The sequence below is a fragment of the Schistocerca nitens genome, chromosome 5, assembly GCF_023898315.1.
Source record: "Schistocerca nitens isolate TAMUIC-IGC-003100 chromosome 5, iqSchNite1.1, whole genome shotgun sequence".
In the NCBI taxonomy this organism is placed as follows: domain Eukaryota; kingdom Metazoa; phylum Arthropoda; class Insecta; order Orthoptera; family Acrididae; genus Schistocerca; species Schistocerca nitens.
Window position 1 is genome coordinate 88,644,465 of NC_064618.1, and position 14,126 is coordinate 88,658,590.

The following is a 14,126-nucleotide window of genomic DNA, read 5'->3' on the forward strand; positions in this document are numbered from 1 at the left end:
CAAGCAACCAGGTGAAGCACTTTTTCCTTAACCAGACAGCCCGCTCATTGAGACACACATGACAATCTCTAAAGGAGGCATTGCAATTGATATAGCAGGGAAAGGAGGTGGGCAATTGCCCTTGTGAGCATCCCTACACATTTGACTGGGTGTCGACGGGACATTCAAGTGTGTTTGAAATGGTGACACTGGTGACAGTGCATCAGGTTCAGAATGTACGGTTGGACTGTGATAACTTCATAACCTGCTTTGATCTTGGACAGAAGCACCACTCTATCAAAAGTGAGAAAAAGAGTGCATGTGGGCACTAAGGATGCATCTACCAGTCACTTGATGGATTACAATGACACACTGATCAGAGAGGTACATTTGGATTTCTGCCTCAGTCAGACCATCGAGCAGCCTAGTGTAAATAACACCACAGGAAGAATTCAGCGTTCAATGGACCCCGACACGAACAGGATAGCCACGAAGGAGCGAAGCAGCAAGCAGCTGTTGTGCTTGAGAATCCGAAGTAGTCTCCAGAAGCAAAGTGCCATTTCATAAATGAGAGCAGGATTTCACAGGGCTAGCAATTACATCAAAACCATTCTGAATAATAAACAGATTTACTGTAGCAAAGGACTGGCCATCTTCAGTACTTGAAATCACAAGGAACCATGGTGCAGCTGGGAGGGTCTTTGAATCATTAGCCGCATTCTGTTTATGTTTGGTAGACAATGACTGTGAAAAAGAGATTGGCTCATTGCAAAAAACCCCCCATGATTTTCAGTGTCTCTGATGGCACACTCCTTCCAACTGTGACCTCCCACTCCCCCCCTCAGAAGGGGTTCACCCACCTTAGTTGATTGTTCACACCTCAGGTCACACCTCCTGAACAGCCCAGAGGGCTCAATCAACAGTTCTGGAAGATAGCAGCTCAGGTAGTCACCGCTCCCTGGGCCTGGCCCTTACCAGGGCGTACATGCAAACCTTACCTGTTAACCTGGGGTAGGGAATTATGTGTTACCTAGTTACGCATCAGACATGTGGCTGGCCTTCAGGAATGCACAGGAAGGAAGAAGAAAAAGAGGAACCTCAAACGCTGAAGCGGAAGAAGGGTAGGAGAAAGGGAACAAAAAAAAGAAACAAAAACACGAAAAACAGTGGAGAGACTGTTCTGATATCGGCGACTGAATATGCAGAACACTTTTGCAATGATGTGCCAGACATGCTCACCAACAGAGGGAAACACCAATAGCAAGAGGATAGACATGCAGCACAGAAGGGAAAGACGCTGCAGAGGCTGCAGCCTCCTGGTAGCCAAGCACAAACTCGCCAAAGAGCGGTGAGTCCCCTACAGGCTCGGACATGGATGCATTCACGTGTCTCTGAGTGGAGAGCAAAAGTGGGAACTGGCCACCAGCTGTCTCCTTATTCCTTAGTGACGGGTATGAGTTGCTGGCCAATGTTCATAAAATATATGAATGAGCAAAGGGAGCTTCATCTGTTGCGCCAAGTCTGGACAAGTGCAGAAGGTGGGCAAGTTGTTCACTGGCAGCTCCAAAACTGGAAAGGTAATGGAGCCTCTCAGTAGATAGGAGGCAGGTCAGAAAAGAAGACCAGTACACATTCAGTACATCTGCCAGAAGGTCTCGTCCAAATTGTGGAGGAGGTTCTGTGCACTAAACACAGGAAGTAGTTACTCAGGTAACAGAGTACATGTGGCACAAACATCGGGGTCTTTTACGATTTGAGGAACCCATCCCTGAGGTCACTGCCTGCGGAAACTGTACATCAGCCACATTTCTCTCACAGAAATTTTATCCTTGCAGATTTGAAAGAGAAAATGTCAACATGATACTAGTAAACTGCAGGAGTTGTAAGATACAGAGTTACTAGTATTAGGAAAAGAAAGTTGGCTGAAACTGAAAGTGAATAGCAGTGGAATCAAAAATTCAAACTGGAATGTATATCACAAGGGTAGGTTACACAACAATGGTGACGTGTATGTATTGCTGAAAAGAATGTAATATCTTGCGAGGTTACTATGGATTCCAAATGTGGGTGAAATTAATTAGGACCTACCGAAAGTAAGGGTCTGTGTCAGATTCCACAAGAGACTATGATAGACAATAATGACTAACTTTCAAGAGAATGAATGAAATCCGGAAAACATGATGCTATTAAATGCAATGAAATTATATAAAACTGCAGAAACATTAATTGAAAGACAGACCCATATCTGCACTAGACTTTGCATGTCTTACATATGACAACATGTTGAGGGTTATAAATCATATTTAATAACAGTTAACACAGTACAGTGTTCAATATTTCTAAACAACAACAACAACAGATTGGGTCACAATGAATATAATAAATATTATTTTATTATTATTATTTATTATTATTATTATCATCACATTACTTTAAAGATACATTGCAATATAAACCGGAAAAATACATCAGAATTATTGTACTTACTGGGTCTGTAAACATTGCTCTCAGATGAGAAGCAAAGGCCAAGAATGCAAAAGTCTGAAATATAATCATATTGACTGTGCTGTACAGAGGGTATGGACTTGGAACCATAATGACCATCACAACAACAAACTCGGCATAAAGTATCAGTAGCCATGTCAGAATTGCACAAATGATACCACAAATATCCTGAAAAACAAGTAAGAAAAATGGTCATGTATTACACAGTAATCATCACTTAGCACAAGTGGGTCAAACATATGAGATAATGCTCTTTAGCAGGGCAAAAACCATGCAGAAGAAAAATTTATTCTATGCCAGAATGTTACAAGTGTTCATAACAAAATTTTTGGACACATAAGTGCAGCCTAGAGAGATGAGGAAGAGGTCACATTCTCTTGAAAATGAAACAACTGATGAGAGATTCTACATGTGCGTATCAGAACTGATACATTCACAGTTTTTTTATGAACACAGAGGTTATTACAGCATTTTTGCCTACATAAAATTATATATCACACACACACACAGTTGGGGGTTGCATTCTTTAGAAATCACGGCACTACCATTACGTTGGTTTTACTTCAGTTTCCTTTCTTTCAGGTGCAGTTCCATGAGTATGACTCCGATAATTGTGGCACAATGGTTGCTTCCTACTTCTCGACTCAACTTCTCTTACTGAAGTATGCAGGAGTGTAAGGTTAGTTGTGATTTAATAAAGTTGATTGTACAACCTTGTGTTGTAAAGTAGCACTGACAAAATCACCTACTCTTGGGATCAGATGGCCTCAAATAAAGCTGTGTTTTGTGAGACTGCAGAGGGTGTAAGAAAAAAAAGTTAGGTGTTGGTGTATACCCTGCAACTGTGCTCAATTAGAAGAAGAGTGATGTCTGGAATAAGTTCAATGCAATAGTCCATGCGTTGGACAAAAAGACTTACAAATTTCGAGCAACACAAACAAAAGGGTTGTATTCTTATTTATTTCACCTTTGCTATGAGAAAAGATATGTGCTCCATCAAAAGAAAACTAGGCACAGAGGGATGTCACTGTTGTGTCCCTGTGACTAAAAAGTATGCTATACTGTATTCTTTCAGTCATGGCTACTTGCGCTTATGGGCTAATAGCGAGCTGTGTAGCTTATCATTCATTTCTGGAACCTTTTTGATGACAGCTGTAAATTTATTTTAATAATTAATCAAAATTTAGAAAATACACTTCACCCTCCTATCCTGTTTTCTATTACTGTCATCGCAGACTCTGTAACATGTTGGACCTGTGTGTATGTCTACATAATTGTTAGATATTCTCTGACAAATACACACACACACACACACACACACACACACACACACACACCACACACAAAGTTGGGGGTGAGATTGTTTCAGGTGAGGTGGGTAGAAGGAGAGAGAAGCGGGACTCAAGATGAGGAGTTGGGAGTTAATTTGGTGTTGGAATGGCTGCTTATATCGGGTACAGGGTCATGCATTGGTGAGGTTCCTGTTGATTCTCTCAATAGGTGTGACTATACTAGGCATGGCCTTCACCTCAACAGGAAAGGGAAGGGTAAACTGGCTGGGAAAATAGCAGGGAAGTTAAGGGGGGGGGGGGGGGGGGGAGGCGGCACTGTCATGACAGAAAGAAATCAAGTTTTAAGAGAGGTTAGGATTGAGACAAACCTTCAGTTTGAGAAAGAAACCAAAAAACATAATTCTAGCTTGTTACATCAGCATAAACAACTGTTGGCTAAGAATGTTCAACAATCAAGAGAAATTTCAACTCTACCCAGTTTTAACTCAGTCATTGTGAAATGTCAGCTATCTCTATTGCATCAAAGTATTTGAGGACAGAAATAAAATTAATGAATTAATTATCTGCATAGATAAATTAGAGTCCTCAAACCCAGCTGACATAATCTGCCTCTTTGAACATCATATGACCACTGGTATAGAACTTTTTAAGTGTAACAGGATTTAGGTTAGCATATCACTTTTGAAGAGCAGAAATGGAGAAAGGAGGAGTTGCCACATTCATCAGGAACTGTCATAAATTTAAGAACAAAGACATTCATAAATGTTGCCTAGAACAGCATGTGGAAGCGTGTGCAAAAGAAGTAGAATTTCATAAAAAAATCCTTCATAACATTAACTGTATATTGGGCACCTGCAGGTAACTTTAATCTGTTCATAAACCACCTTGAAGCTGTACTGGCCCATTTAACAACCAAAAACAAAGAAATAGTGGTTGCTGGTGACTTCAATGTAGATTTCCTTAAAGACTCTCCCAATAAGAATCGATTTGAGTTAGAAACACTATCATTCAACTTAATTCCCACTGTAAAGTTCCCAACTAAGGTAGCCAATTGTTCACTGATAATATCTTTATAGAAAAGTCCAATGAACAAAATTATATTACAAAACCAATAGTCAATGGCCTCTCAGACCATGACATGCAGTTCCTTCTGTTAAATGTTAATACTGAACAGGATATAAAATCTGTTAAATATGAACTCAAGAGGGTAATCAATAAGTCAAAAATTGATTATTTTAGGACACTCCTCACAGACATTCATTCACTGGAGTGATGTTTACTGTGCTCATGGCATGAATAAAAAATATAACACTTTTGCTAATAAAGTGCTTACCTTATTTGAACAGTTTTCTTCCAAAACTAACCAAGGTTAGAGCAAAGTCTACAAAGAAGCCATTGATTGCTCAAGGAAGAGAGGTATCTTGTAAAACAAAGAGAAAACTGTATCTGTCAATCCGAAACAGTTCTGCTGTTGATGCTATAGCACATTACAAGAAATACTGCAAAATATTAGACTGTAATACGGACATCAAAGTAAATATATTATAAGGCAAATATAGTCACATCAGATAACAAAATAAAGACAATATGAAATATAGTGAAGGAGGATATTGGTAGAACCAGACATGAAGGGAGGCAAATAGCATTACGAGTAATGATACATTGGTGACAGATGTGTACAGTGTTGCAAAACTTTTTAACAAACATTTTATAACTGTCACTGAAAAGATGAAGTTGTCAGGTTCTGTAGATGCTGCCATGGAATACCTCAGACCAGACATTTCAAGTAACTTCCATAACATGAATTTGATCCTCACTACCCTAACAAAAGTAATGTCCATCATAAAATCTTTAAAATCAAAAACATCTGGTGGGTATGTTGAAATATCAACAAAATTAATTAAAGAATGTGCTTCTGAATTAAATAACACATTAAACTAGTTGTGTTCATCAGTGGAGTATTTCCTGTATGGTTGAAATATGCTGAAGTTAAGCAACTGCTTAAGAAGAGAGATAAAGAAATAGTGTCAAATTTCCATCCAATTTCTCTTTTGCCAGCATTCTCAAAAATTTTAGAAAAGGTAATGTACAACTGGCATTATAACCATCTTATCACAAATAACATAATGTCAAAGTTACAGTTCAGATTTCTACAGTGTTCTGATACCGAGAAGACTATCTACACTTCAGTGAAAATGTACTTAATTCATCAGACAAAAAATTGCAGGCAACTGGTATATTTTGTGATCTGTTAAAGGCATTTGACTGTGTAAATCACAATATCCTTTTAAGTAAATTAGAACATTATGGTGTAACAGAAAATGCTGCAAATGGTTCAAATCTTATATCTTTGGCAGGAAACAAAGGGTGTTATTAGGAAAGAGACATGTATTAAGCTATCAGGCATCATCCAACTGGGAACTAATTACATGTGGGGTCCCACAAGGTTACATCGTAGGGCCCTTGCTTTTTCTTGTGTATATCAATGACCTTTATCAGTAACATTACCAGACGCCAAGTTTGTTTTGTTTGCCGATGATACAAACATTGCAATAAATAGCAAATCAAGAGTAGTCTTAGAAAGATCGGCCAGTAAAATATTGTAGACATTAATCACTGGTTTCTAGCCAATTCTTTGTCGCTAAACTTCTAAGAAACACACTACATGCAATTCAGGACTTGTAAGGGGTGTCCCACGAGTATATGCCTAACATATGATGACAAGCAGATAGAAGAAGTGGACAGTGTTAAATTCTTGGGATTACAGCTTGATAATAAATTCAACTGGGAGGAGCACACCACAGAACTGATGAGGCATCTAAACAAACCTCTATTTGCAATGCGAATTCTGTCACACATAGGGGATATAAAAATGAAATACTATTCTTACTTTCACTCCATAATGTCATATGGGATTATTTTTTGGGGTAATTCTTCAAGCCAAGCTAAAGTTTTCCGGGCACAGAAATGTGCAATAAGAGTTATACATGGTGTGAACTCAAGAACATCCTGCAGAGGCCTGTTAGGGAACTAGGGTTACTAACCACTGCTTCCCATTATATGTATTCCTTTATGAAATTTGTCATTACACTTTTTCAAACCAACAGCTCAGTTCATAGAATCAATACTAGAAATAAGAATAATCTTCACAAGGATTTAAACTCACTTACTCTTGTAAAAGAAGATATGCATTACTCAGGAATACACATTTTCAATAACTTGCCAGTGGCCACGAAAATCTTACCAACCAATGACATTCAGTTTAAGAGAAGCCTAGAGGATTTATTGTTGGCCAACTCCTACTCCATTGATGAATTTCTCATTAGAACCAACTGATTTCTGTGTGTGTGTGTGTGTGTGTGTAGCTTCTGCACCATTTCAGTGCACTAATGTGTTCTTTGTAATTAAGTATTGTAGTAATTCTATTATATGTTTATTAGCTTATAAATAAAAAAACTTTTTTTTTAATTTTAAATTCAGTGCATTAATGTGATCTTAGTAAATGAGTGTTGTAAAATGATCCTTTCATACAGTGTTAAAAAAAAAAAAAAAAAAAAAAAAAAAAAATTACGATCATTCCACTTGGGACCTGTGGAAGGTACATTAGCTTATTTGTTTTAGTTGTAAATATTTGTCATGTATTATTGTTTTTCTGACATATTCTACATCCTGGAGGACCTCCTCACTACCCATCAATTGGAATGAAAGTAAATCTAATCTAAACTAGCTAGTGGCTCAGAAGGAGGTAGCAGACTTGCTGGCTAGAAATGCGGGAAGAGGGGTGGCAGGTACACATGCTAGGCACATGGTACAAGGGTATCAGAACCCGAAAGGTGCAGCACATGATGATGATGAAGACACATTGATTAGGAGGAGCTGTCAGGATAGAGGAAGGAGAAACTGTTGGGTAGAGGGTGTGGGGAAAATGAGTTAACAGAGATTAAGGTCCAGAAGGGAATGGGAGCAAGGGATGTGATGCAAGGATAACTTCCTTCTACATAGTTCAGAAAAGCTGATGCTGAAGGGAAGGATCCAGATGGCACAAACTATGAAGCAGCCATTGAACTTGAACATGCTGCACCACTGGGTTTAATTTAGGAGTAAAGGATACCACTCACTAAACAGCAGAAGTGTTGACTTATCATCAGGCCTATACAAATGAGAATGAAAACTTGCTAGCTTTGGCATGAATCCTTTGTCATGCTAAACATCACCCTTCAGCCGGATGCACAGCCTCACTTTTTCTGGGCCCTGCCCCTTCCGGTGGCCTTACGGCCAGCGGTCAAGCAAGAACTTGATCGGCTCTACACCGCTGGCGTGCTGGAACCTGTCACCTATACTGCATGGGCGACACCACTGGTAGTCATACGGAAACCCAATGGGTCCCTTCGGCTGTGTGGGGACTTTGGCGCTACAGTCAACGCTCAGTCCCTTGTTGACACTTACCCCATTCCCCGGCATGAAGACCTTCTTGCTAAGCTTGCCGGGGGAGAGTATTTTTACAAGATCGACCTGGCTGAGGCATACCACCAGTTGCCCTTGGATGCCGAATCTCAGAACATCATGGTTATCAACACGCCTTTCGGATTGTATAAGTACAAGCGCCTTCCCTTTGGAGTCTCTTCGGCGCCAGCCATTTTCCAGCGATTCCTGGAGCAGCTTACCCAGCCTATCCCTGCATGTGTGAATTATCTGGATGACATGTTGGTCACCGGGCATTCCCGCCAGGAACATTTGCAAAACCTCAGCACCTTATTTCACGCTCTGCAGTCTGCTGGTCTACCCTGTCGGCTGGACAAGTGTTGTTTTTTTTTAAACTGGAAGTGGAATACTTGGGCCACTGGCTTAGCAAAGATGGCATTCGCCCTTCGGGTCGTAATGTCACGGACATTGTGGCCCTTCCTCGTCCCAAGGACTTATCAGAACTGCAGGTGTTTCTGGGCAAGGTTACTTATTACTTAAAGTTCTTGCCCCAGGCTGCCTCCGTTGCTCAACCCCTCAATTACTTACATCGCAAAGGGGTACCTTTTATTTGGACTCCTGCCTGTAACCAGGCTTTTCTCCATTTAAAGGCAATGCCGAAGTCCACCCCTTACCTTACTCCCTTCTCTCCGGACCGCCCCTTGGTTGTGGCAGCTGATGCGTCGGCATGCAGCATTGGGGCCGTCCTCGTGCACTGGGATGCCGATGGCTCTGAACAGCCCATCGCTTATGCCTCTAAGACGTTGACCCCAGCACAACGGAACTACTCCCAGATTGAGAAGGAGGCCCTGGCGATCGTGTTCCCCATCCAAAACTTTCAATCCTATCTCTTTGGGGCAAAGTTCACCCTCCTGACGGACCATAAACCCTTGGTTACACTTTTTAGACCTCACTCTCACCTTCCCGAGCGGACGGCTCAACGTCTCCAGTGCTGGGCATTGTTTTTACGTAATTACGCTTACACCATCCGGTATAAGCCCACCACCCACCACGCTAATGCGGACGCTTTGTCACGTCTCCCAGCAGGCCCCGATCCTGCCTTTGAGCAACAGGAGGTCGTTTGCTTTCATATTGATTCCGCCCGCCGAGATGCGCTGGACGGTCTTCCTCTTATGACTGCTGACGTTGCTGCGGCTACCCGCCGCGACCCTGTCTTGCGGCAAGTTCTCAACTATGTGGTACACGGGTGGCCGTCCTATGTTACTCGTCAGACGCAGTCCGATTTCAGCCCCTGGCGTCACCTGTCCCACAGGCTCTCTGTGGTCGATGATGTCCTTCTGTTGGCCATGGAGTCAGATGCCCACTGGGTGGTCATCCCTCCGCAATTGCGGCTTTGGATGCTCAGTTTGTTACACCGCGGGCAGTGGGGTATGTCCCATATTAAAGTTTTGGCTCGCCAGCATGTTTATTGGCCTGGCATCGATGACGATACTGAGCACCTGGTCCTTGGCTGTACTGTCTGTGTGCGTCACCAGGCAAGCCCCTCTCAGTCGTTTGCACCCTGGCCTGTGCCTCGCCGGCCCAGGGATCGCATCCATGTCGATTTTGCGGGCCCATTTTTGGGGTCCATGTGGTTACTCATCGTTGATGCCTCCAACACGGAGGCTACCCTCACGGCCCTGGCCCAGGTTCTCGCCATTGAGGGCCTGCCCCACACATTGGTTTCCGATAATGGTCCCCAATTCACATCACCCTCTTTCCACGACTTCTGTCAGGCCAACAGTATCAAGCATATCCGTAGCCCCCCTTTCCACCCTTCGTCCAATGGCGCGGCGGACAGGCTTGTCCGCACTTTTAAACACCAGTTCACTACGGCGGTCAACACATCTCCAATTACGTCCGCCCTCACCCTGTTTTTGAACACCTATCGCACTACGCCAATTGACGGTCGCAGTCCAGCAGAGCTCCTTCATGGGCGACAGCCGCAGCCCCTGCTCCATTTGCTGCTGCCGTCCTCCTCCCAAGCCCGTTCCCGGCACTCGCAGCGGTATGCCCCTGGCACGGCCATGTGGGCCTGCGAGGTCGGGTGCAAGGTGGGTTGGACACCCGCCACGGTCGTCGCGGCCCATAGACGGCGTGTTACGTCGGTGCAGACGTCGAAAGGGTTGGAGCGCCACCATCATAATCAGCTCCGCCCTCGTGCTGCCACAGGACTTGCGCCACCGTCTCTTTCTCTACCTCCTTCGGGTACGGAAGTGGTCCTCGAGTCACCGTCCCAGCCCCAGTTGCCATCTCCCCACGGGCCTACCGCCAACTCTCTCAACCTCCGGGTGGATTGGCGGCTCCCTCCCCCGCCCTGGACTCTGGATCGGCTGTCATGGATACCTCGGGCGTCCCTTCCTCCCCGCCGCTAGCGGTTGATACGCCCAGTTCCTCTTCCCACTGCCACCCACCTCGCCACCATCCGGGGCGTTTCTGCCCCTACGCGTAAGTTTCAGGGGGGAGGGATCTGGTACCGTGCGCCGTGAAATTTGAATTCGCGCCAGACATCATGGACGTCGAAGACCCATAGAGGTCTCTGCACCATCGCGCCTTAAGCTGTGGCACCGCGCGCCTCCTGGCCCGCTTTTAGTGTGGGGGCGCCACAGTGGAACACGAGGTCCCAGCGGCCAATAGCGGCGCCCCCGATAGCGTACTTAAATGCCGGCCACTCGCTCAGCCAGTCAGTCTAATCTCGCTTATGTTGGGTTACACCTAGCTTTTGCTAGACTGCTTACTTCCTGGTTCGTGTACGAGTTTGTTTTCTTGTGACTCTGTTGTCCAGTCTTGTTGTATTCATTCCATCATACACTGGTCGTGTCTGTCCTCTTCCGTTATGTTGTTGTTCGTGGGCCTCTCCGCGGGTCCCGCCGCACCTTCCGTCTTTGCTACCCCACGACCGTCCTGGTCGCAGTTACAACAGTCTCACCATGCCAGCTACGCCACTTAGATTTCATTGGACAATTCACAACCAAGATTGAACACATCAACGGTGAGAAGAATGTGCCAGCTGCTGCTCTACCATGCATTCAAGAGATCACACAGGCTGTGGACTATGAAGCCCTCACAGCAGCACAACAGCTTGATACAGAGCTTGGCAGAACCAGCTGGTCTACAGCTCCGGCACCATCTGCTGCCAGCATCAAATGTCTGTATATACTGTGATGTATCAATGTCAAGAGCGTGTCCTTTTGTGAAAAAGGGTTTCCACCAGCAAGCCATTGCTTCACTGCATCGGTTGTCACACCCAGGAGTCCTCGGAACCACCAAGCTGGTGAAACAATGAAACAAACTTTTGGGTGGCAAAGTTTGAATGCAGGCTGCAAGGCTTATGCATATCAGTGCACCGCATGCCAGCACAATAAAATTATATGACATGCTCACGCATCGCTTGGCACATTTTTGCCACCCAATCAACATTTTGAGCATATACATTTGGATGTCGTAGGACTTCTCCCACCATCTGAAGGGCTTACCTACTGTCTGACCGCAATCGATCAGTTCACACATTGGCCAGAGGTTTTTCCCATGGCAGACATCACAGCAGAGACTTTAGCTACCACCTTTTTCTGTGGGTGGGTTGCCCATATCGGTGTTCCCCTATACATCAGGACAGATCACAGTAGATTATTCGACTCACATCTGTTCAAGGCTCTCGCTTCGCTGCTCGGAGTAAAGATGATTAGAACCACAGTGTACCACCCAGTGGCAAATGGACTTGTGAAACAACTGCATCAAGAGTTAAAGGTGTCCTCATGGTGTCACAACTCACAACGTTACTGCGCATCTGTGCAGCTGTAAAGGAGGATGTGGGAGCCAAGGTAGCTGAAATGGTGTATGGACAAACAATTTGTCTGCCAGGTGAATTTTTCAGCAGTACTCAAAGTGATGTGATCACGGCCTCAGACTTTGTTATGAAATTGTGGTCGCACATATGGCAACTGTGCCTCATGGCATCGAGAGCTCATCCATTTCTATTCCGTGACTTGTCGAGATGCAAACAAGTTTTCATTCAGCACGACGCCATGCGCAAACCATTACAGCTACCTTATGGAGGACCCTACAACGTGCTCAGTGAGGGCAAGAAACAATTTGAAGTGAATGTTGGCAGTAACCTCATGACAATTTCAGTTGACAGACTAAAGCCCATTTATGACACCACTTCCACCAGCTGGGACAAGGCAACTGGACAAGCCAATACAGACACGTCAGCACAGGTTCCCATCCCACTCCCGAGTGCAGGCGCCATGCAGCCAAGGTTAACCAATGGCAATGGTGACACTGCAAGAAGCGGCACAACTGCAATGCTACTCAAGTGGTTACGCAGTCAGGATGTCGTGTGTAATTCAGCCAACAATATTGTTGACACTGGGGGAGGGGGTGTGGGATCCTGTAGAGATAGTGGAAAATTATCTTGCTGCAGAGTGCCACTTGTCAAAGAAGTTTATGAGACATTATGTAGTCATAATATTGTTTATTCTTTGTTTTTAGGCACAAAGGTTCACAGACATGTATGGACAGATCAGTAACTTATGGGATGTGTAACAAAAGTGGTGATTTTATTGGCATTTTTAATTTTTGAAAGTCAAAGTTTGTCATTTAGCCTAGGTGTGTATCATTTTTTGGTGAGAACCCTGTGTTAGAATACATGACTAAAGGCAAGCTCAAGAAGACTTTGGCCATGGGAACAGACTTATTTATGATAATAGTGGATATAAACTGTAATGTTCCTGTGAAAACTTAAGTGTGCCGCTTTGACTCTTCAACTATACCATCGTATGCAGCCATTTCTGAGGATGTTGCAAGGAACCAGTATGGAAATTAAGTGGGGAGTGTTAGTGGTGTACAATTTACAGTTGGATTAGTAGTTTACCTGCGAGCAATCACATAATTATAATGGCATGGCAGGTGTCATACACATTACCTTTTAATATGTGCGCTAAGCGCTCTAATACAAGATTTACATCAATTTGATGTAGTGGTACTTTTAACCACCATCTCTACCTTATGCATAAACCAACAATATGATGTGATAGCTATCCAACACATAGAAAAGGTGTTGAGTAATAGACAGGCACTCATACACACATAGCCAGTGTCGTCTCCAGACACAAAGGCCCGACTGTGGTGAGCAGCAAACTCAGCTGGGGTGGGCAGTAGATGTACGGAAGAGGTGTAGGATGGGGAAGAGGAGGGATGGAAGGGTAGGGGTGATGGAAGACAGTGCAGTACTGCCTGTGGGGAGCGAGCATAGGTGTAGTGGGGTCATGATGGTGGGCTGCTAGGTGCAGCATCAGACAGCTGTGCTGGGGGCAAAAGTGAAGAAGAGAGAAGCAGAGAAGTGGAAATGATTACGTAGGTGAGCCAGAGGGACTTAAAACGTGTGACACAGAACTGGGGGCAGGGAAGGGAATGGAGGCAGGTGAGGGAAAGGACTAGTGAAGTTTGAGGCCAAGGGGAGAGGTGGGGACAGTGGGGGGGGGGGAGGGGGGGGTACGGGAACAAAGGGTATATTGCAGCGAGTGTTAACACTAGTGCAATTCAGAAAACCTGCTGGTGGTGGGAAGAATCTGGATAGCGTGGATTGTGCGTCAAGTCAGGCACACCATTTCACAAAGCTTGCTTGGAAACTGGGTAGTCTAACTGTCACAGTTTGGCATTGCCCTTCATAAGGACAGACAGTCTGTTAGCGGACATGTCCATACATGATGGCGCACAGTGGTCACAATTAAGTTACTAGACTACCTGGCTGGTTTCATAGATAGCCCTATCTTTGATGGGGGTAGCAAATGCCTGCCATTGGACGAGAAGGTGGTTGTGGAAGAAAAGATATAGGGTAATTCTCCCATCCCTAGCCAGAATGCAATCCCAATTCTGCATTGTTGCTTG

The 14,126-nt window shown here is 44.3% G+C and overlaps 1 protein-coding gene across 4 annotated transcripts in view; it reads right to left on the reverse strand.

Annotated features, from left to right (window-relative positions):
- The window catches only part of LOC126259324 (palmitoyltransferase ZDHHC3), a 74,473-nt gene that overhangs the window by 38,403 nt on the left and 21,944 nt on the right, over positions 1–14,126 (reverse strand). For all 4 annotated transcript variants that reach the window (XM_049956008.1, XM_049956010.1, XM_049956011.1 and 1 more), the window contains exon 3: positions 2,467–2,652. In XM_049956008.1, the coding sequence (XP_049811965.1) occupies positions 2,467–2,652 (186 nt within the window). The remainder of the gene's footprint in view (positions 1–2,466; positions 2,653–14,126) is intronic.